At 41.2% G+C, this 22,718-nt stretch overlaps 1 protein-coding gene across 1 annotated transcript in view; it reads right to left on the bottom strand.

Moving 5' to 3' along the window:
• The window catches only part of gatb (glutamyl-tRNA(Gln) amidotransferase, subunit B), a 74,965-nt gene that overhangs the window by 31,915 nt on the left and 20,332 nt on the right, over positions 1–22,718 (bottom strand). Inside the window, exons 4-7 of the mRNA XM_061923042.2 lie at positions 13,935–14,133; positions 13,695–13,817; positions 5,571–5,684; positions 263–347 (exon numbers count right to left, since the gene is read on the bottom strand). Of these exons, the coding sequence (XP_061779026.2) occupies positions 263–347; positions 5,571–5,684; positions 13,695–13,817; positions 13,935–14,133 (521 nt within the window). The remainder of the gene's footprint in view (positions 1–262; positions 348–5,570; positions 5,685–13,694; positions 13,818–13,934; positions 14,134–22,718) is intronic.

The raw sequence follows: 22,718 nt of genomic DNA, 5'->3' as shown, positions 1-22,718 counted from the left end.
ATGCTATTGGCTCTCATCGCATGTGCGCAGGTGGACCTAAGATAGAGTCCAGTCCGGAGAAGGAGCCAACCACAAGGGCTCAGGTGCACTATTCCACATGATGAAGATGCTGGCCTCAGCTGCGTGAGAGCAACACTGAGGTCAGGGATAGGATGGGGACGATGGCGGCACCCAAATGATTTCATTCATCATCATTAGCGTGACGGTTCCACTCAGACGCAATGCCGTGGCGCCGTGTTTCCTTCCAGCGTCTCCCTCTTACCCGGATTTGGAGTCGTAAGCGCGGGTCTCGTTCTGCACGCTCTCTCCCCTCCGCAGGACGTCGATCTGTCTATGGATCTCGTAGTCTGGCAAGAAAGCGAAAATGCTCTTTAGTCCGATGAAGAGCTCGGTGGCGTGAAGCCTAACAGGGAACGAGGGCAGCTGCCAATTGACGGGTCCAACACGCGCTGCCACATTTAAGCCTTGATCAAGCATGTCGGTCTCCATGGCTTGTAAGCGGCGTCTCTAAGTGTTGGTAAATAATTCACCGTGCAGCTCCATCGTGTGTGCATGCAAAATGGAGATGAGTCACTTTTCTATGGTGACCAAATGTGTCCATCTCCAAAGTGCTCTTTCATGCAGAGATGAGTTGCCGTTCTTGAATAATGTATAACAATGAGCATGGGCACACAATTTGAAAACAGGCCCAATTTTGCATACTTGCCAACCCTCCCGGATTTTCCGGGAGACTCCCGAAATTCAGCGCCTCTCCCGAAAACCTCCCGGGACAAATTTTCTCCCGAAAAACTCCCCAAATTCAGGCGGACCTGAGTGACGTGTTGACAACACACAACAACAGTGTCTACCGTAAAGCAGTTGGTCTGCCGTAAACAGCGATGTTGTGACACTTTTAAACAGGACAATACTGCCATCTACTGTACATGCATATGTGACCCACCCACAATGTGTCACATTTTTGTGTTGATTTATTTAGTTTATTTTGTGGTTTGAATTCGTTTTTGGAGATGTCATTACACATTTATCAGTATTCACATTGGTCAGTAGGGCGTTTCTTCCCAATTGAATGCTATCACCTGCAGACCGGAAGTGGCTTGTCATTCTGATGAGCGCGACCAGTCTGTGAATAATTGAAACGTCCTGTGTGCTTTTTCCTCCTGTATAACAGGTTAGTTTTGGTGAATCAACTCACTGAATAATATCCATGTGATCTTTATAAGTTTAAGTACACATTCTGATGGTGGAGCCTAACTCTAAAGTGTTTGTGAGTTGTAGTTTGTAAATGAACACTGAAATTCAAGTATTTATTTTATTTATATATATATATATATATATATATATATATATATAGCTAGAATTCACTGAAAGTCAAGTATTTCTTATATATATATATATATATATATATCTTAACCGGGGCTTCACGGTGGCAGAGGGGTTAGTGCATCTGCCTCACAATACGAAGGTCCTGAGTAGTCTTGGGTTCAATCCCGGGCTCGGGATCTTTCTGTGTGGAGTTTGCTTGTCCTCCCCGTGACTGCGTGGGTTCCCTCCGGGTACTCCGGCTTCCTCCCACCTCCAAAGACATGCACCTGGGGATAAGTTGATTGGCAACACTAAATTGGCCCTAGTGTGTGGATGTGAGTGTGAATGTTGTCTGTCTATCTGTGTTGGCTCTGCGATGAGGTGGCGACTTGTCCAGGGTGTACCCCGCCTTCCGCCCGATTGTAGCTGAGATAGGCTCCAGCGCCCCCCGCGACCCCAAAAGGGAATAAGCGGTAGAAAATGGATGGATATATCTTAACCACGCCCCCACCCCCCACCTCCCGAAATCGGAGGTCTCAAGGTTGGCAAGTATGTGTTAGGGGTGTAACGGTACACACAAATTTCGGTTCGGTACGTACCTCGGTTTAGAGGTCACGGTTCGGTTCATTTTCGATACAGTAAGAAAACAACAAAATATACATTTTTGGGTTATTTATTTACCAAATTTGCAAAATCTTCCACCAAAAATATTTTTCTAAGTGGAATATTTGATGTGAAGTAATGGGAATCTTGGATAGGTCAATAATTCATAATAACATTGATTTTGATTCAATATTATGTTTTGAGCAATGACAGTTTGAAAGAAAAAAAAACAGTTTTGTTTTATTAGTCAACATTGCAACTTTTTCTAAATTACATTTCACTTTTAAGCTTTTTTATTTCACTTTTTGTTTATTTTAATAGTATTTTTAGAAAGTGCCGTGGGCCTTTAAAACATTAGCTGTGGGCCGCAAATGGCCTCCGGGGCACACTTTTGACACCCCTGCTATAGATAATAAAAAATTAAATGTGATAAATCTATGGATAAAAAGCAGAGCCTGGCGACGCATGCGTGTTTATCATAACTCTCTCTCTCTCTCTGTCTCTGCCCCTCCCTCACCATTTGTGTTGTTTTTAACCCCTTTTTAACCCTGAACGTATATTGAAAATACACGCAACCCTAACTCAAAATGCCGGACATTTGAGGCATTTAAGAAACTCCGCCCTGACAGCTCCGCAAAAGAGGACATGTCCGGTGAAAAGAGGACGTATGGTCAGTCTATCCTAGCCCGTTAGCTGCTAGCATGCCGTGTGTTGTGCCTCGGTGTGCATTGTTTACACAACGTGCGTTACGCTACTTAATATGTCCGTCTGGAAACTCGTTCGGTACACCTCCGAACCGAACCGACACCCCCATACCGAAACGGTTCAATACAAATACACGTACCGTTACACACATATATACTGTACAGATTTACTTTAGCAAAGAGAAGTGTGAGATATTTCTCTTGTTGCCTTATTTGTATTTGGCTTTATTATATGTTTGAAAAAATTGCTTTGAGAAAAATACACCCCAAAAGTTTCTCAAACATGAAGTGATAAAATGTTCGACCATGTAACGGATTATTTCTATTTCTATTTTCGACCCTGAATTCTGAAGCTTTTTGGAGTGTGTACACCAGGGGAGGCCACACTTTTTCTGCAGGTGAGCTACTTTTCATTGGACCAAGTGGAGGTTAGCTGTCTACCTCAGTCATATATATCATTTATTTATGAAAGAGAGGTTAACAAGTTAAAGGTGTTTCATGATAATACAAGCATGTTTAACATTCCTTTCTTTCATGAAGACAAGAATATAAGTTGGTATGATTGTGATGATTGGAATCAGACAGTAGTGATGATAACCTCCACATTTTACAATGGAGGAGAAAAAAAAAGTCCTCCTTTCTGTCCAATACCACATGAAAGTGCTTGCTTTTTGTTTGTCCAGCTTCCATACTCCTTTTTATGCACTTTACAAGAAATAAATTAGCGGCAAACTCCATAGCTTGCTAGCTTGTGCACGAAGACTCTTATTTTGTTAGCGCAGGCAGGATGACGCAGGACTTTTATTGTGAAGACAGGAACTGCGCAGTCGGTCTTTAGAGTTTTGACGGCAGGTACGGTGCGAGAGTCTGTTGAAATAAAAAGTGTTTCTGGCCTTCCTGTCGGTCGTTTTTTCTTAATAATGATCTGGCAGCAGCCAGCGTCATCTCACAAGACCCTCGGGTGCCGTGACTGTCAATCAAGTGACCAAAGTGAAGATCGATGATCGCTGATTTTTAGGTCTATTTTTTTAATGCCTGGCTGGCGATGGACTGACACACCCTCCACCATCCACCGCTAGCTCGCCATCCACGTAATGGCCACACCTGGTGTACACTCTTTTAAAAAGTATCAGTGATGTTAAGCTAAATAAAGAAACTATATTGAGGGTAGTAGAAGTAGAAAAGTATCACATAGCAATATTATTAAGTGTTGCCATTAACAACAGCATACCTGCCAACTTTTGAAATCAGAAAAACCTAGTAGCCAGGGTCCAGGGGCCGCAGGCCCCGGTAGGTCCAGGACAAAGTCCTGGTGGGGGGTTCAGGCTTCGCCCCCCAATGCAAAATGATTGATTGCATTCAGACAGGTTAAAATGTTGCTAAAACCATCACTTTTCTATCAGTCACAGTGACTTTTCAAAACAAAAATATTACAGCAAAAATCATATGGGTTGATTGACATGTTTATTCTGTAAGCTAACTTCAATAGTTTGAAATTATTTTGACAGTTAATGCCAGTTATCCTGTCAACCTTTCACAAGACTTCAATTTGTTAATTGAAAGTATAAACACTTTTTACAGTAAACAAATGGTAAAACAGTACTAAACAATTCCATTAAAAAAAAAAATTGGTGTCATTATTAACTTTCTGTCCAAGCTTGTATAATCTACTGCCTTGTTCAATTGTAAAAAATATTCTGTGCCTAAAATTCACATTTCTATCACAATGATCATACTGTAAACATGGTAAGCTAACTTCATTCAAATTAATAGTCCTGTCAATAGCATGGAATTACAATTCAAATGTAGTTTTCTTGTAAGCCTTTCAAAAGAATTCAAAATATGAAAAATTAAATGAAAATTAATTTAAGCCATCAGACACTTGAAAAGTGGCACATCACATCTCTAATGTAATCATTTGAACTTTTCAACAGAAATAGCACTGCAAAAATATTAAGGACATTTTGGTAGTTATGCTGTCAACATTTAACAAGATTTCTTCAACTTGGACTTGAAAGCATAAATAGTATAAACACTTTTAACAGTATAACAGTACTAAACAATTCCAATAGATAACATTGGTGTCATTACCTTTTTGTGGCTAAAATCCAAATGTATTCTATCAGATTGATCATACTGCAAAAATGATATGGTAACTTTATGATAAGTTTATTTCATTAAAATGTAATTCAATAGCATCATTAGCATGGAACTACAATTCAATTGCAGTATCGCTAGCAACGGCATTAGACTTGTGTTTTTTTGTCCCAACGTGGTCTTTTACATCGCTAATTCCTCCGTGTCCGATCGAAAAATCTTGTCTGCACAAGGTGCAATTCGCGTAGTTTTCACCCTTTTTGGAACGGATAATTATTCCCGGATAGGCTTTTGAATATTCTTCACGGAATGACTGCAGTTTTCTTTTCGGTTTAAGACTCGTTTGCGATTTTTCTCCGGCTGATTCCATGATCGTTCGCTCGTTTGGAAACAATGGCAACTGGTGCCTCGTGCTTGGCAGCGGTGCTATAAATAGCCTCGCGCATGGCATTCGGAATGGCTCGATAGGAAGTTACGGGAAGCAGTGTCGATTGTCATTGTTGTTACGCGATTTCGTGAATAAAACTTAAAAAAAAAATTTTAATGAATGAAAAACCGTATTTTTTATCACTGCAACCGTAACCCGGAATAGGTTGATGAAAACCGTACTAATTACGGGAAAACCGGAGTAGTTGGCAGGTATGCAACAGTGCAACTCCTTCTTGCACTTACTGCACATGACAATTAATAATACAAATTTAAAAAAATATTACCTTCTGACGTACTTATTTAAAATGCTTTATGTTGGCGAATGCTAAGAGTTTAACCCTGAAACAGATTAATTCTTACCATGCCTCATGCGAGAACATTCTTCGAGAACAGATGGCGTCAGGTCACGCCAACAATCAAAAACTACGTGCTCACCAATGGCTTTGGACAGGAATCGAACGCTGTTGATGTTCTTCACTTCAGTCCTGACACCGAGAGGCTCGCCGGGTCTGTGAACCGACACGTTGGCGTCCACCCTCAGCTGGCCCTCTGCGGAGAGAAGACCACTCCTTAAATACACTGTGGACCCCCAGGACTACTGTATGCATTCTAGTGGTTATTCCTATTACTCAAAAGTGTCCACTTAAATCGACATGTATCGGCGACTGCTTTTGTCGAGCGCCAAAAGGAGTCATTTCTATGAGAAATGGGCACGTTTGTGTTGACGTGTTGTAATTAAGGATGGGTACCGAATTAGAATTTTTTTTGGCACCGACTGAATCCTGCCGGTCCTACCAGACATTGAGTCACATAAAATCCAACAGTGCCATGTTTAGATGCCTTGGGTTGTGTGTGACGTCGTGCCCATTTTTGCACTTCGGCACTTGGCGATCACTCCAGATGCCACATGCCATTGATGATTTGTTCATGAAAACTACAACTAAAATGCACTTTACAATCAAACAGGTAACAAAGTACAATACTTACAGTCGTGGTCAAAATCAGGTAATACTAGGGGTGTAACGGTACGTGTATTTGTATTGAACCGTTTCGGTACGGTGGTTCCGGTTCGGTTCGGAGGTGTACCGAACGAGTTTCCACACGGACATATTAAGTAGCGTAACGCTGTTGTGTAAACAATGCACACCGAGGCACAACACACGGCATGCTAGCAGCTAACGGGCTAGGATAGACTGACCATACGTCCTCTTTTCACCGGACATGTCCTCTTTTGCGGACACCGTTTCTTAAATGCCTCAAATGTCCGGCATTTTGAATTAGGGTTGCGTGTATTTTCAATGTACATTCAGGGTTAAGAAGGGGTTGAATACAAAACAAATTGTGCAGCATTGGTGAGGGAGGGGCAGAGACAGAGAGAGAGAGAGAGAGTTATGATAAACGCGCATGCGTCGCCAGGCTCTGCTTTTTATCCATAGATTTATCACATTTAATTTTTTTATTACCTATAGCAGGGGTGTCAAAAGTGTGTCCCGGAGGCCATTTGCGGCCCACAGCTAATGTTTTAAAAGCCCACGGCACATTGTAAAAATACTATTAAAATAAACAAAAACATAACAAAAATGAAATAAAAAAGCTTAAAGGTTAAATGTAATTTAGAAAAAGTTGCAATGTTGACTAATAAAACAAAGCTGTTTTTTTTTTCTTTCAAACTGTCATTGCTCAAAACATAATATTGAATCAAAATCAATGTTATTATGAATTATTGACCTATCCAAGGTTCCCATTACTTCACATCAAATATTCCACTAAGAAAAATATTTTTGGTGGAAGATTTTGCAAATTTGGTAAATAAATATCCCAAAAATGTATATTTTGTTGTTTTCTTTCTGTACCGAAAATGAACCGAGCCGTGACTTCTAAACCGAGGTACGTACCGAACAGAAATTTAGGTAATACACCAACTTATAGTCTTGTCTTCATGAAAAAAGAGAATCCATATGTTAAACATGCTTGTATTATCATTAAACACCTTTAACATTCAAACAAAAACAGCAAAATGAATAAATATAAATATATATATATATATATGTCTGTCTATCTGTGTTGGCCCTGCGATGAGGTGGCGACTTGTCCAGGGTGTACCCCGCCTTCCGCCCGATTGTAGCTGAGATAGGCTCCAGCGCCCCCCGCGACCCCAAAGGGAATAAGCGGTAGAAAATGGATGGATGGATGGATGGATATATATATATATATATATACATATATATATATATATATATATATATATATATATATATATATATACAGTCGTGGCCAAAAGTTTACATACACTTGTAAAGAACATAATGTCATGGCTGTCTTGAGTTTCCAATCATTTCTACAACTCTTATATTTTTGTGATGTAGTGATTGGAGCACATACTTGTTGGTCACAAAAAACATTCATGAAGTTTGCTTCTTTTATGAATTTATTATGGCTCTACTGAAAATGTGAGGGTCAAAAGTATACATACAGCAATGTTAATATTTGCGTACATGTCCCTTGGCAAGTTTCACTGCAATAAGGCGGTTTTGGTAACCATCCACAATTGTTGACCACTCCTATTGACATAATTGGTGCAGTTCAGCTCAATTTGTTGGTTTTCTGACATGGACTTGTTTCTTCAGCATTGTCCACACGTTTAAGTCAGGACTTTGGGGAAGGCCATTCTAAAACCTTCATTCTAGCCTGATTTAGCCATTCCTTTACCACTTTTGACCTGTGTTTGGGGTAGAGGTGTAACGGTACACAAAAACGTTGGTTTGGTACGTACCTCGGTTTTGAGGTCACGGTTCGGTCCATTTTCGGTACAGTAAGAAAACAACAAAATATACATTTTGGGGTTATTTATTTACCAAATGTGTAAACAATGGCATAACATACATATACCGTATTTTCCGCACCATAAGGCGCCCTGGGTTATAAGCCGCGCCTTCAATGAACGGCATATTTCAAAACTTTGTCCACCTATAAGCCGCCCCGTGTTGTAAGCCGCATCTAACTGCGCTAAAGGAATGTCAAAAAAACAGTCAAATAGGTCAGTCAAACTTTAATAATATATTAAAACCAGCGTGATGTGGGCGCGCATGGAATCGTATATCAACATGGACGAAGCTGCGTGAAAAAAGCCACCCGGCCTCTTCGCGTAAACTTAAACTTACCTTAACCACTCGCTCATCTTTTCTTCATCCATCCCTTTGAGTTAGCTTTTATGATGACGCCGGCTGGAAAGGTCTCTTTTGGCAAGGTCTTCCTTTTGAATATCACCATGGGTGGAAGTTTCTGGCCATTAGCATGGCAAGCTAGAACCACAGTGAAGGATGACTTCTCATTCCCTGTGGTGCGAATATTCACCGTACGTGCTCCCGTTGTATCCACAGTGCGGTTCACAGGAATATCAGTTGCTGTGAAATAGTAATCCGTGTGCGGATGGAGAGATTGCGTCTTTTCATGAACCGGATCCCTGTCGCTTAGTAGGAGCCATTTTGTGGTCTTTACAGATGTAAACACACAAAGGAAATGAAACGTACAGTAATATCCGCGCGCTTTTTCTTCTTCTGCGCGGGCGGGTGGTTGCTTACAGTAGAAGAAGCGCTTCCTGTTCTATGGGGGCGGGTGCTTACCTTGGCGGTTGCTTGCGTAGAAGAAGAAGCGCTTCCTGTTCTACCGGGAAAAAAGATGGCGGCTGTTTACCGTAGTTGCGAGATCGAAACTTTATGAAAATGAATCGTAATATTAATCCATATATAAAGCGCACCGGGTTATAAGGCGCACTGTCAGCTTTTGAGAAAATTTGTGGTTTTTAGGTGCGCCTTATAGTGCGGAAAATACGGTACACACAGGGTCCATTGCCAGGGTTAATGTGGTCAACATATATAAAATTAAAACTAAATAAGATAAGGCTCAGAATGGTTTCTTAACAAAACCTTTCTACATATAAAGTGCTTTTTTTGATTGATTGATTGATTGATACTTTTATTAGTAGATTGCACAGTACAGTACATATTCCCTACAATTGACCACTAAATGGTAACACCCCAATAAGTTTTTCAACTTGTTAAAGTCGGGGTCCACGTTAATCAACATTAAACTGCCTCAAGTTGTTGCTCAGATTAAATAAAATGACAAAACTTTTCTTCTACATATAAAAAGTGCAACACTAAACAGTTGCAAGTCAACTCAGCCTCAGATTAAATTTTCTTCCCCCCCAGCCTGGCTAACTTGGTAGTAAGAGGATATATGGGCTCATTGTTCTTCCACCATAGAAGTGGGTCTTTTACATGTTGTCCTAGCCCGGTCGCTGCTAGCATGTGTACTCCATACCTGCCAACTTTTGAAATCAGAAAAACCTAGTAGCCAGGGTCCAGGGGTTGCAGGCCCCGGTAGGTCCAGGACAAAGTCCTGGTGGGGGGTTCAGGCTTCGCCCCCCCCGACGCAAAATGATTATTAGCATTCAGACAGGTTAAAATGTTGCTAAAACCATCACTTTTCTATCAGTCACAGTGACTTTTCAAAACAAAAATATTACAGCAAAAATCATATGGGTTGATTGACATGTTTATTCTGTAAGCTAACTTCAATAGTTTGAAATTATTTTGACAGTTAATGCCAGTTATCCTGTCAACCTTTCACAAGACTTCAATTTGTTAATTGAAAGTATAAACACTTTTTACAGTAAACAAATGGTAAAACAGTACTAAATTCCATTTAAAAAAAAATTGGTGTCATTATTAACTTTCTGTCCAAGCTTGTATAATCTACTGCCTTGTTCAATTGTAAAAAATATTCTGTGCCTAAAATTCACATTTCTATCACAATTATCATACTGTAAACATGGTAAGCTAACTTCATTAAAATTAATAGTCCTGTCAATAGCATGGAATTACAATTCAAATGTAGTTTTTTTGTAAGCCTTTCAAAAGAATTCAAAATATGAAAAATTAATGAAAATGAATTGAAGCCATCAGACACTTGAAAAGTGGCACATCACATCTCTAATGTAATCATTTGAACTTTTCAACAGAAATAGCACTGCAAAAATATTAAGGACATACTTCTGTATTTTGGTAGTTATGCTGTCAACATTTAACAAGATTTCTTCAACTTGGACTTGAAAGCATAAATAGTATAAACACTTTTAACAGTATAACAGTACTAAACAATTCCAATAGATAACATTGGTGTCATTACCTTTTTGTGGCTAAAATCCAAATTTATTCTAGTCCATGCTCAATTATTGCCTTTGTAAATAAAACTTCGGCATTTATTACATCCAAAGAATCTGTTTGGGCGACGAAAAACGTTGAAAGTTTTCCACTTGTATCGCTAGCAACGGCATTAGACTTGTGTTTTTTTGTCCCAACGTGGTCTTTTACATCGCTAATTCCTCCGTGTCCGATCGAAAAATCTTGTCTGCACAAGGTGCAATTCGCGTAGTTTTCACCCTTTTTGGAACGGATAATTATTCCCGGATAGGCTTTTGAATATTCTTCACGGAATGACTGCAGTTTTCTTTTCGGTTTAAGACTCGTTTGCGATTTTTCTCCGGCTGATTCCATGATCGTTCGCTCGTTTGGAAACAATGGCAACTGGTGCCTCGTGCTTGGCAGCGGTGCTATAAATAGCCTCGCGCATGGCATTCGGAATGGCTCGATAGGAAGTTACGGGAAGCAGTGTCGATTGTCATTGTTGTTACGCGATTTCGTGAATAAAACTTAAAAAAAAAAAAATTTTTTTTAATTAATGAAAAACCGTATTTTTTATCACTGCAACCGTAACCCGGAATAGGTTGATGAAAACCGTACTAATTAAGGGAAAACCGGAGTAGTTGGCAGGTATGGTACTCGTTCGGTACACCTCCGAACCGAACCAAAACCCCCGTATCGAAACGGTTCAATACAAATACACGTACCGTTACACCCCTAGTTTGGGGTCATTGTCCAATACCCAACATATTGCTGGGTATTGTGGGCAAACAGCTCCATTTTTGTTTCATCTGACATCACATGGACAAAGGTAAGACCTTCTGGAGGAAAGTTCTGTGGTCAGATGGAACAAAGATAGGACCTTCTGGAGGAAAGTTCTGTGGTCAGATGGAACAAAGATAAGACCTTCTGGAGGAAAGTTCTGTGGTCAGATGGAACAAAGATAAGACCTTCTGGAGGAAAGTTCTGTGGTCAGATGGAACAAAGATAAGACCTTCTGGAGGAAAGTTCTGTGGTCAGATGAAACAAAAATGGAGCTGTTTGGCCACAATACCCAGCAATATGTTTGGAGGAGAAAAGGTGAGGCCTTTAATCCCAGGAACACCATTCGCCATTGACCGCTAGCTCGCGATGGACGTAATGGGCACCCCTGCCATGGACAAGTCACCACCTCATGGCAGGGCCAACACAGATAGACAGACAACATTCACATTCACACACTAGGGCCCATTTAGTGTTGCCAATCAACTTATCCCCAGGTGCATGTCTTTGGAGGTGGGAGGGGCCTATCCCCAGGTGCATGTCTTTGGAGGTGGGAGGAAGCCGGAGTACCCGGAGGGAACCCACGCAGTCACGGGGAGAACATGCAAATTCCACACAGAAAGATCCCGAGCCCGGGATTGAACCCAGGACTACTCAGGACCTTCGTATTGTGCCAATCAACCTATCATAATTGTTGGAATAATTGTTTGTAAGTTATCACAAAAGAAACGTTGTATTATGAATGCTGTCTTTCGAGGCCTAACAAGAGGAAGAATGCTCGTGAAACGCCACTGTGATTTCAACACGGACAGATGGCAGGATCTGCTCGAACTTCCAGAGGAACTCTCTTTGAAGTGTTAAACGAACTCTCTCTGAAGTATTTCACAAACTCTCTTCCAACTATTTGGTAACCGAGGTCAACGCTATTTACGACCCGCTGCCCTCTTGAAGTTGCTGTGGTCAGGAGACGGGAGGGGTTATCCATTGTCCTCCAACACCTGCCCCAGCTGGATCCAGGAAGAGCCCAAGCCCGAGAAATCCTCTTCTTGGTCTTCAAAGCGACCGAAAACAATGACTGTTTTACATACCGTATTTTCCGCACTATAAGGCGCACCTAAAAACCACAAATTTTCTCAAAAGCTGACAGTGCGCCTTATAACCCGGTGCGCTTTATATATGGATTAATATTAAGATTCATTTTCATAAAGTTTCGGTCTCGCAACTACGGTAAACAGCCGCCATCTTTTTTCCCCGTAGAAGAGGAAGTGCTTCTTCTTCTACGCAAGCAACCGCCAAGGTAAGCACCCGCCCCCATAGAACAGGAAGCGCTTCTTCTTCTACTGTAAGCAACCACCCGCCCGCGTAGAAGAAGAAGAAGCGCGCGGATATTACCGTACGTTTCATTTCCTTTGTGTGTTTACATCTGTAAAGACCACAAAATGGCTCCTACTAAGCGACAGGGATCCGGTTCATGAAAAGACGCAATCTCTCCATCCGCACACGGACTACTATTTCACAGCAACTGCCTAAAGACTTTCAAGAAAAGCTGGCTACTTTCCGTGCATATTGTAAAAACAAGATAGCTGAAAAAAAGATCCGGCCAGAGAACATTATCAACATGGACGAGGTTCCACTGACTTTTGATATTCCTGTGAACCGCACTGTGGATACAACGGGAGCACGTACGGTGAATATTCGCACCACAGGGAATGAGAAGTCATCCTTCACTGTGGTTCTAGCTTGCCATGCTAATGGCCAGAAACTTCCACCCATGGTGATATTCAAAAGGAAGACCTTGCCAAAAGAGACCTTTCCAGCCGGCGTCATCATAAAAGCTAACTCGAAGGGATGGATGAAGAAAAGATGAGCGAGTGGTTAAGGTAAGTTTACGCGAAGAGGCCGGGTGGCTTTTTTCACGCAGCTCCGTCCATGTTGATATAAGACTCCATGCGCGCCCACATCACGCTGGTTTTTAATATATTATTAAAGTTTGACTGACCTATCTGACTGTTTTTTTGACATTCCTTTAGCGCAGTTAGATGCGGCTTATAACACGGGGCGGCTTATAGGTGGACAAAGTTTTGAAATATGCCGTTCATTGAAGGCGCGGCTTATAACCCAGGGCGCCTTATGGTGCGGAAAATACGGTACTTCCCATTCCTGCTGTGACATGTGTTGGTGCGTGAACATTGAACATCTGAATAAATAAGGAGACGAAAACCTTCTTCGTCAGAGCGTGGTGCAGGACTGTACAGAGAGTGCAGTGGCCATGTCTCTCCTCAATATTGAGTCCAAATTGAATTCTGTCTCTGTTTGATTCCTTGCCTTTTGTCTTGTTTAATAGATGTCCTCAGTGTTTGAACGTGACAATAATTATTATTCCAAATAACACATCTGAAGAATCGGTTTGAATCGAAAATTCTGAATTGAATCGTCACCACAGGAATCGGATCGAATCGTTAGGTGGCCAAAGATTCACCCCCTTAGTAATGTATCAGGACTGTGGCGCCTCCAGATATATTTTACCGTGTTTCGTGGCGGTGTAACTGAGACTTGGTACAAACAATTGAGTAGATTAAGCGAGCACCATTACCAGACATGTTGGCCTGACAGGTGCCGAGGGCTTGCAGGATGAGTTGAAGCTCCCTGACGGCCGCCGCTGCCTCCTCGCCGCACTTCATGTCAGGCTCCATCACCAGCTCCATCAGTCCCACACCTGGCAGGGCACAGAAATGCCAGATGCAGGCCTGGTTTATGATGACCAATGTCCAATACAACAAACTACTTTCTTTCCTTCTCTCTCTCTCTCTTCTTTTTTTTTTTAAACTCTTACCAGCTCTGTTGAGGTCTATAAGCGTCTGTCCGCGGACGTCGTCGTGGAGACTCTTGCCGCTGTCCTGCTCCAGCTGAATCTGCTTGACGCGGACGTTTTTCCTCAGCACCTGGTTCTTTTTTTTACCGCCCATGAGGCTGTAGGTCAGCATGCCGTCCACCGCGATGGGCCGCCGCTGCTGCGTGATTTGGTATCCTGCCTGGGGTGACAAACAACAAAATATGGACCTGAAGGGAGAGCCGCGAGTATAGGGGTGTTCCAATTTTTTACGCAACCTGAAAATTCAAAGAATGCGCGAGCCATTTTGATATTTTCCATTTGATAAAAAGGCTAAAATTAAAAATGTCCAATAATGGCTTTTTTGCCGATATCCAATATTGTCCAACTCTTAATTACTGATTCCGATATCAACCGATACAGATATATACAGTCGTGGAATTAACACATCCATCCATCCATCCATCCATCCATCCATCCATCCATCTTCTTCCGCTTATCCGAGGTCGGGTCGCGGGGGCAGCAGCCTAAGCAGGGAAGCCCAGACTTCCCTCTCCCCAGCCACTTCGTCCAGCTCTTCCTGTGGGACCCCGAGGCGTTCCCAGGCCAGCCGGGAGACATAGTCTTCCCAACGTGTCCTGGGTCTTCCCCGCGGCCTCCTACCGGTCGGACGTGCCCTAAACACCTCCCTAGGGAGGCGTTCGGGTGGCATCCTGACCAGATGCCCGAACCACCTCATCTGGCTCCTCTCCATGTGGAGGAGCAGCGGCTTTACTTTGAGCTCCCCCCGGATGGCAGAGCTTCTCACCCTATCTCTAAGGGAGAACCCCAAACTCATTTGGGCCGCTTGTACCCGTGATCTTGTCCTTTCGGTCATAACCCAAAGCTCATGACCATAGGTGAGGATGGGAACGTAGATCGACCGGTAAATTGAGAGCTTTGCCTTCCGGCTCAGCTCCTTCTTCACCACAACGGATCGATACAGCGTCCGCATTACTGAAGACGCCGCACCGATCCGCCTGTCGATCTCACGATCCACTCTTCCCTCACTCGTGAACAAGACTCCGAGGTACTTGAACTCCTCCACTTGGGGCAAGATCTCCTCCCCAACCCGGAGATGGCACTCCACCCTTTTCCGGGCGAGAACCATGGACTCGGACTTGGAGGTGCTGATTGTCATCCCAGTCGCTTCACACTCGGCTGCGAACCGATCCAGTGAGAGCTGAAGATCCTGGCCAGATGAAGCCATCAGGACCACATCATCTGCAAAAAGCAGAGACCTAATCCTGCAGCCACCAAACCGGATCCCCTCAACGCCTTGACTGCGCCTAGAAATTCTGTCCATAAAAGTTATGAACAGAATCGGTGACAAAGGGCAGCCTTGGCGGAGTCCAACCCTCACTGGAAACGTGTCCGACTTACTGCCGGCAAGGGGAGTAAGTCGTGGGGAGTCTGTGGTGGGCTCTCCTATTTCTGGGGCTGAGGTTGCTGAGGTAGTTAAAAAGCTCCTCGGTGGCAAGGCCCCAGGGGTAGATGAGATCCGCCCGGAGTTCCTTAAGGCTCTGGATGCTGTGGGGCTGTCTTGGTTGACAAGACTCTGCAGCATCGCGTGGACATCGGGGGCGGTACCTCTGGATTGGCAGACCGGGGTGGTGGTTCCTCTCTTTAAGAAGGGGAACCGGAGGGTGTGTTCTAACTATCGTGGGATCACACTCCTCAGCCTTCCCGGTAAGGTCTATTCAGGTGTACTGGAGAGGAGGCTACGCCGGATAGTCGAACCTCGGATCCAGGAGGAACAGTGTGGTTTTCGTCCTGGTCGTGGAACTGTGGACCAGCTCTATACTCTCGGCAGGGTCCTTGAGGGTGCATGGGAGTTTGCCCAACCAGTCTACATGTGTTTTGTGGACTTGGAGAAGGCATTCGACCATGTCCCTCGGGAAGTCCTGTGGGGAGTGCTCGGAGAGTATGGGGTATCGGACTGTCTGATTGTGGCAGTCCGCTCCCTGTATGATCAGTGCCAGAGCTTGGTCCGCATTGCTAGTAAGTCGGACACGTTTCCAACATGGCACTGCCATATTTATTATTGAAGTCACAAAGTGCATTATTTTTTTTTAACATGCCTCAAAACAGCAGCTTGGAATTTGAGACATGCTCTCCCTGAGAGAGCATGAGGGGGTTGAGGTGGGCGGGGATTATGGGGTAGCGGGGGTGTATATTGTAGTGTCTCGGAAGAGTTAGTGCTGCAAGGGGTTCTGGGTATTTGTTCTGTTGTGTTTATGTTGTGTTACGGTGCGGATGTTCTCCCGAAATATGTTCGTCATTCTTGTTTGGTGTGGGCAGAGGTGGGTAGAGTAGCCAGAAATTGTACTCAAGTAAGAGTACTGTTACTTTAGAGATTTATTACTCAAGTAAAAGTAAGGAGTAGTCACCCAAATATTTACTTGAGTAAAAGTAAAATGTATGTTGTGAAAAAACTACTCAAGTACTGAGTAACTGATGAGTAACATACACACACACATATATATATATATATATATATATATATATATATACATACATATACATACAGTATATAATTTATTTTGCTGTTTTTGTTTACATGTTAAAGGTGTTTTAATGAATATACATGCATGTTTAACATATAGATTCCTTTCTTTCATGAAGACAAGAATATAAGTTTGCGTATTACCTGATTCTGATGACTTGTATTGATTGTAATCAGACAGTAGTGATGATAACGTCCACGTTTTCAAATGGAGGAGAAGAAAAGTTCCTCCTTTCTGTCTAATACCACATGAAAGTGGTGGGTTTTTGGCATCTTATTTGTACAGCTTCCATATTCGTTTTTATACACTTTACAAGAAATACATTGGCGTCAAACTCCGTAGCTTGCTAGCTTGTTTGCGCTGGCTTTCGGAGACTCTTGTTTTGAAAGCGCAGGCGCGATGGAGCGGCACTTTTATTGTGAAGACAGGAACTGTGCAGTCAGTCTTTAGGCTTTTGACGGGATGTACGGTTGAAATAAAAAAGTATCTTTTTTCCTTCACACTTTTGATTGATTGATTGGAACTTTTATTAGTAGATTGCACAGTACAGTACATATTCCGTACAATTGACCACTAAAAGGTAACACCCCAATAAGTTTTTCAACTTGTTTAAGTCAGGTCATGTGACCGCCTGTCTCTGTTTGATTGGTCCAACGTCACCAGTGACTGCATCTGATTGGTGGAACGAAGTGAAACGTCACCAGTAGGGCAGGCACTTTGAAGGTCTGTCTGACAGACCAAAACAAACAAAGCGTGCATTAACAGATCGATAAAAATTAGTAGCGGGTAGCGAGCTGAATGTAGATAAAAGTAGCGGAGTAAAAGTAGCGGAGTAAAAGTAGCGGAGTAAAAGTAGCGTTCCTTCTCTATAAATATACTTAAGTAAAAGTAAAAGTATGTTGCATTAAAACTACTCTTAGAAGTACAATTTATCCCAAAAGTTACTCAAGTAGATGTAACGGAGTAAATGTAGCGTGTTACTACCCACCTCTGGGTGTGGGTTCACAGTGTGGCGCATATTTGTAACAGTGTTAACGTTGTTTACACGGCCACCCTCAGTGTGACCTGTATGGCTGTTGACCAAGTATGCCTTGCATTCACTTGTGTGTGTGAAAAGCCATAGATATTAAGTGATTGGGGCGGCCCGCAAAGGCAGTGCCTTTAAGGTTTATTGGCCCTCTGTACTTCTCCTTACGTCCGTGTACACAGCGGCCTTTTAAAAAGTCATAAATTTTACTTTTTGAAACCGATACCGATAATTTCCGATATTACATTTTAAAGCATTTATCGGCCGATAATATCGGCAGTCCGATATTATCGGACATCTCTAGCTAAAACCAATCCAATGTACCGTATTTTGCGGACTATAAGTCGCAGTTTTTTTTCATAGTTTGGCCGGGGGTGCGACTTATACTCAGGAGCGACTTATGTGTGAAATGATGAACACATTATAATATTATTGATCTCATTGACGTAAGAGACTAGACGTATAAGATTTCATGGGATTTAGCGATTAGGAGTGACAGATTGTTTGGTAAACGTATAGCATGTTCTATATGTTATAGTTATTTGAATGACTCTTACCATAATATGTTACGTTAACATACCAGTTGGTTATTTATGCCTCATATAACGTACACTTATTCAGCCTGTTGTTCACTATTCTTCATTTATTTTAAATTGCCTTTCAAATGTCTATTCTTGGAATTGGCTTTTATCAAATACATTTCTCCCAAAAATGCGACTTATACTGCAGTGCGACTTATATATGTTTTTTTCCTTCTTTATTGTGCATTTTCGGCCGGTGCGACTTATACTACGAAAAATACGGTACTATATTATAAACATGACACCTTTTTGTTTTAACCCCATTCATATTGTGTTTCTTCTTTTATAATTGTATGTTTAGAATGCGCCACAGTCCAATGGAAAAAGACCTGTTGGCCGCAAGTAACATCTCGGGTGCACTTTGGACATCACTATTAAAAGTTAGGTTGTCACAACTTCAAAAATCTATTTGAAACAAACCAAATCAAGTGATGCCTCGCATTCCGACCTGTCATCATATTTGTCAATAAGTCCTTTTAAGGTGACACAAAGACCAAAATACATGGTTTTTTTTTTTTTGCTTGAAACGCAACTTTCAATATCAAACTCTGAAATCAACACTTAATATTGACCGCGCAGATCACTGCAAAAAAAACCGTTAGTTTTTTATTACAAAATTTCTCCGAAAAAACTTTTTTTTTTAATATAATAAATCTATAATTGTTTAAGTTGACCAAAAATATACAACCCCGCACCCCCCCCAAATAATTGGCAACAAAACATATTGAGTCAGACCTCATATTAAAGCCCCTGATAAGGGTGTTCCTGTTATGACAATATTGTATCAATAAGTCCTAATAGGTTGATTGGCAACACTAAATTGGCCCTAGTGTGTGTGATAAGGACATGACTCGTGCATGCGCGAGACTATTCAAACGACCCGCCCAGACTTTGACTAAGCCAACGCCCCCTACTCAAGTGCCAAGAGAGGGAGGTACTCACACGCCCTCTCTAAGCCATCGGCTCAAATTCTTAACCCCTTCCTTTGCACGTCTGACCATTTTCCCCCAGTAGATAACAATATTATATATATATATATATATATATATATATATATATATATATATATATATAATATATATATAATATATAAGCTGAATTTGACCAAGCAACCCCCCCGTACCAAAAAGCCCTTGATGAAAGCGGATACAATTTCACCCTCACCTATGAACCCACGCCAGAAAACCAGCCAAAAAAGAACAGAAAACGAAACGACATCATCTGGTACAACCCCCCATACAGCAAAAACGTCTCAACTAACATTGGACACAAATTCCTCAATCTGATCGACAAACACTTTCCCAAAGACAACACCCTAAGAAAAGTATTCAACAAGAACAACATTAAATTGAGCTACAGCTGCATGAACAATATACGACAAATCATCTCAAACCACAACAAAACAATTGCAAATGAGCCGTCGGCCCCCAGACAGAGCGACTCCAAAACCAACAAAGACTGTAACTGTCGAAAGAAACCTGATTGCCCTCTCAACGGGGGGTGCTTACAAGCATCAGTTGTCTACCAATCTAAGGTAATACGCAAGGACATTAACACATCCGACACATATGTAGGATTAACCGAGGGAGAATTCAAAACCAGATGGAACAATCACAAGGCTTCTTTCAGGAACAAAAACCTGCGAAATACCACAGAACTCAGCAAACACATTTGGGACCTCAAAGACAATAATGTTGAATGTTCAATAACATGGCAAATTCTTGCATCCAGCACACCTTACAATAGTGGTAATAAAAGATGCAACCTATGCTTGAAAGAGAAACTGTTTATTATTTACCGTCCAGACCTGTCATCCCTCAACAAGCGCAGCGAAATTGTAACATGCCGCCATAGACGGAAACACCTCCTAGGTAACACATGAGCCAATCACCACGCCCCTACGCCAGCATGTACCCACCCACTCTGTGCCCTATATAAACCATGGTATGTGAATGCTCCCATTAAAATCTCCTGATGATTGAGGGTACCCCCCCTCATGAAACAGGCCTGTAGAGATGAAATAGTCTTGTGATTTTTTTTCCCCCCCACACATACATATATATATATATATATATATATATATATATATATATATCTAATAATATTTGTAAAAAATGGTTCTTTTGTTGATTGGCAACACTAAATTGGCGCTAGTGTGTGAATGTGAGTGTGAATGTTGTCTGTCTATCTGTGTTGGCCCTGTGATGAGGTGGCGACTTGTCCAGGGTGTACCCCGCCTTCCGCCCGATTGTAGCTGAGATAGGCTCCAGCGCCCCCCCGCCACCCCAAAGGGAATAAGCGGTAGAAAATGGATGGATAGATGGATATGATGCAATTATGTAAAAAAAAAAAAAAAACATGTTTTTTTATAACAGTGAATATTCATCACAGAATTTAAAAACATTCGCGAGAAACCACAATACACAGGATACAATTAAACTATTTTAACCATATATAATCTTAGGGAGAAATGTAATTTAAAACATTTGTATGCACGTACAACACTTAAGACCTTCAGTATATCAGTATGTGGAATTAAATGATGGAATGGATTAAGCAAAGCAATCAATGTACTAATATGATCCACTTCAAGAAACTCTTCAAACTTAAAGTGTTTACAAAGTACAAAGAAGAAGAACCATGATAAACATTCTGAATTTATTTAACTCATCCATTCTTTCATTCTTTCACTCACAAAATAATCTTACTTATCTCAACATATGAAATGTAACTTACTTCACCAATTATTATTTATTTACTTATTTTTATTGTGATTACTTATGGAGTATATTGTGAATAAATTGAGAACAGGAAGTGAACAAAAGTTTTAGCAACTGTTATGTAAAAGAAAAGGGGTAGGATTAAATAAGCTCTGCTTCTTCCTACTCCTTTTCGAACATGTTGAAAAGAAGAAACTGGAGATTGTGATGTATCATGTTGTATACTTGCATGTTCGAAATAAACTCAAACTCATAAAAACTCATAAAAAAAAGTCTGTGATCAATGCTAGAATTTGAGTGAGAATTTTAAAGCTGCATTAAAGGGTTCCGCCTTTAGGGGGCAGTAAAATTCAACTGAGAACGGCATTAGTGACTTGTCAATTTTCATTTTCCCCACTAAAAAATGAATAACTACTTTCTTTACAGCGCTCCATCATACGCCGGGGGACAATCTAACTTGCCACCTTTAAAAAAAAAAAACTCTTAAAAAGGTAGTCATTAATAACAAAAACAAACATAAAATGGTAAGCAATAACTTGGGAGGCAGACTGCATTATTACTTCATCAAAATGCAGCATGAGCGTTGAACACTTTCAAGGTTTTTATTTTTTTTTCTTCCACAAAAGCACAAGAATAAATATTTAATCTGCATCCTGCCTTCACCGCTCGTAAGAGTTGCCCGTGTTACTATGGCAACCGTATCGCATAACCTCAACATGAATATGCGAGGAAGACAAAAGAGTGACATTGTGGGAGTGAAGCTGGGCTTTGAGTAATAACGTTTGTCTTGTTGGACACTATCGATTACATTTCTGATTAGAGGAATAAATTACCCTTGAACCTGTTTATGTCCAACATATTTTGTGTGAAGTTTGACCTTACGAGGGTATTTCACTGCACGATGACGTATCTGCTCCCTAATGAGCAGAAAAGTCCACATTTAAAGCTTCATTACACACTTTCCACCGCCGACTCATTCCTGAGTGAGTCACTAAACCAGTCAGACGATCTCCGGCCTTCTCCTTCCTCGGCTTTTGCTCCTCTCATTAAAAAAAGAAGGATGCCCCAGACTCGTATTTGTTTGGAAACGCAGGAAGATGAGCATTGTTTGCCTTTGCTAACGATAATTGCTTGCAGAGCGGCTGGGCTGGTGAAACAGAATGCAGGCTGGACAGCAGCGTGGTCATTAGTATTCATTTATGAGCAGCTGTTTCCAGTAGAACACACTAATAATGTGCCGTATTGTTTGCCGTTTTGTTTTACATCTTATTACGGCAGGGTAATTTCTCCTACAGGGCGGACTTTTACAAGCAATGAAGATGACGCAGTAAACATTCGGATTCATCCTAGATGAAAACATTCAACATGTCTGTCAGTCATTGGCAGAGGTGGGTAGTAACTAGGGCTGCAGCTAACGATTATTTTTCTATCGATTAATCTATAGATTATTTTTTCGATTAATCGGTTAATCTATAGATTATTTTTTTTCGATTAATCTATAGATTATTTTTCCTTTTACCGATTTTTTTTTAAATTTAAAATGAAGAGGAAAAAATAAATGTAGGCCAGTTTTTTCAAAAGGCATGGCTTTTATTTACAAAAAAAAAAAAGTATGGCCACTCAGTCAACATTGACAACAACATGACAACATATTCTGTAACAATGTAAACATTTAAAACTTTTAACATTTAACAAAATTAAAAGTAGCTTATTTGCTTTTTAATGTGCAAATATAAAAGTAAACATCCAGTGCAAATCTTAATATTCTGGAATAGTATAAGCATTTCAAAAGTAAAAGTATTGCTTATTTTGCTTTAAAATGTGCAAAAATAAAGCTAAACATCCAATACAAAAAAGTGTACAGTGTAAACATTTCAACAAAAGTAAAAGTATTGCTTATTTTGCTTAATAAC

This window comes from Nerophis lumbriciformis, linkage group LG27 (assembly GCF_033978685.3).
Source record: "Nerophis lumbriciformis linkage group LG27, RoL_Nlum_v2.1, whole genome shotgun sequence".
Classification (NCBI taxonomy): domain Eukaryota; kingdom Metazoa; phylum Chordata; class Actinopteri; order Syngnathiformes; family Syngnathidae; genus Nerophis; species Nerophis lumbriciformis.
The sequence above is the reverse complement of the archived record's forward strand: the minus strand, read 5'-3'. Positions and strand labels throughout refer to the sequence as shown.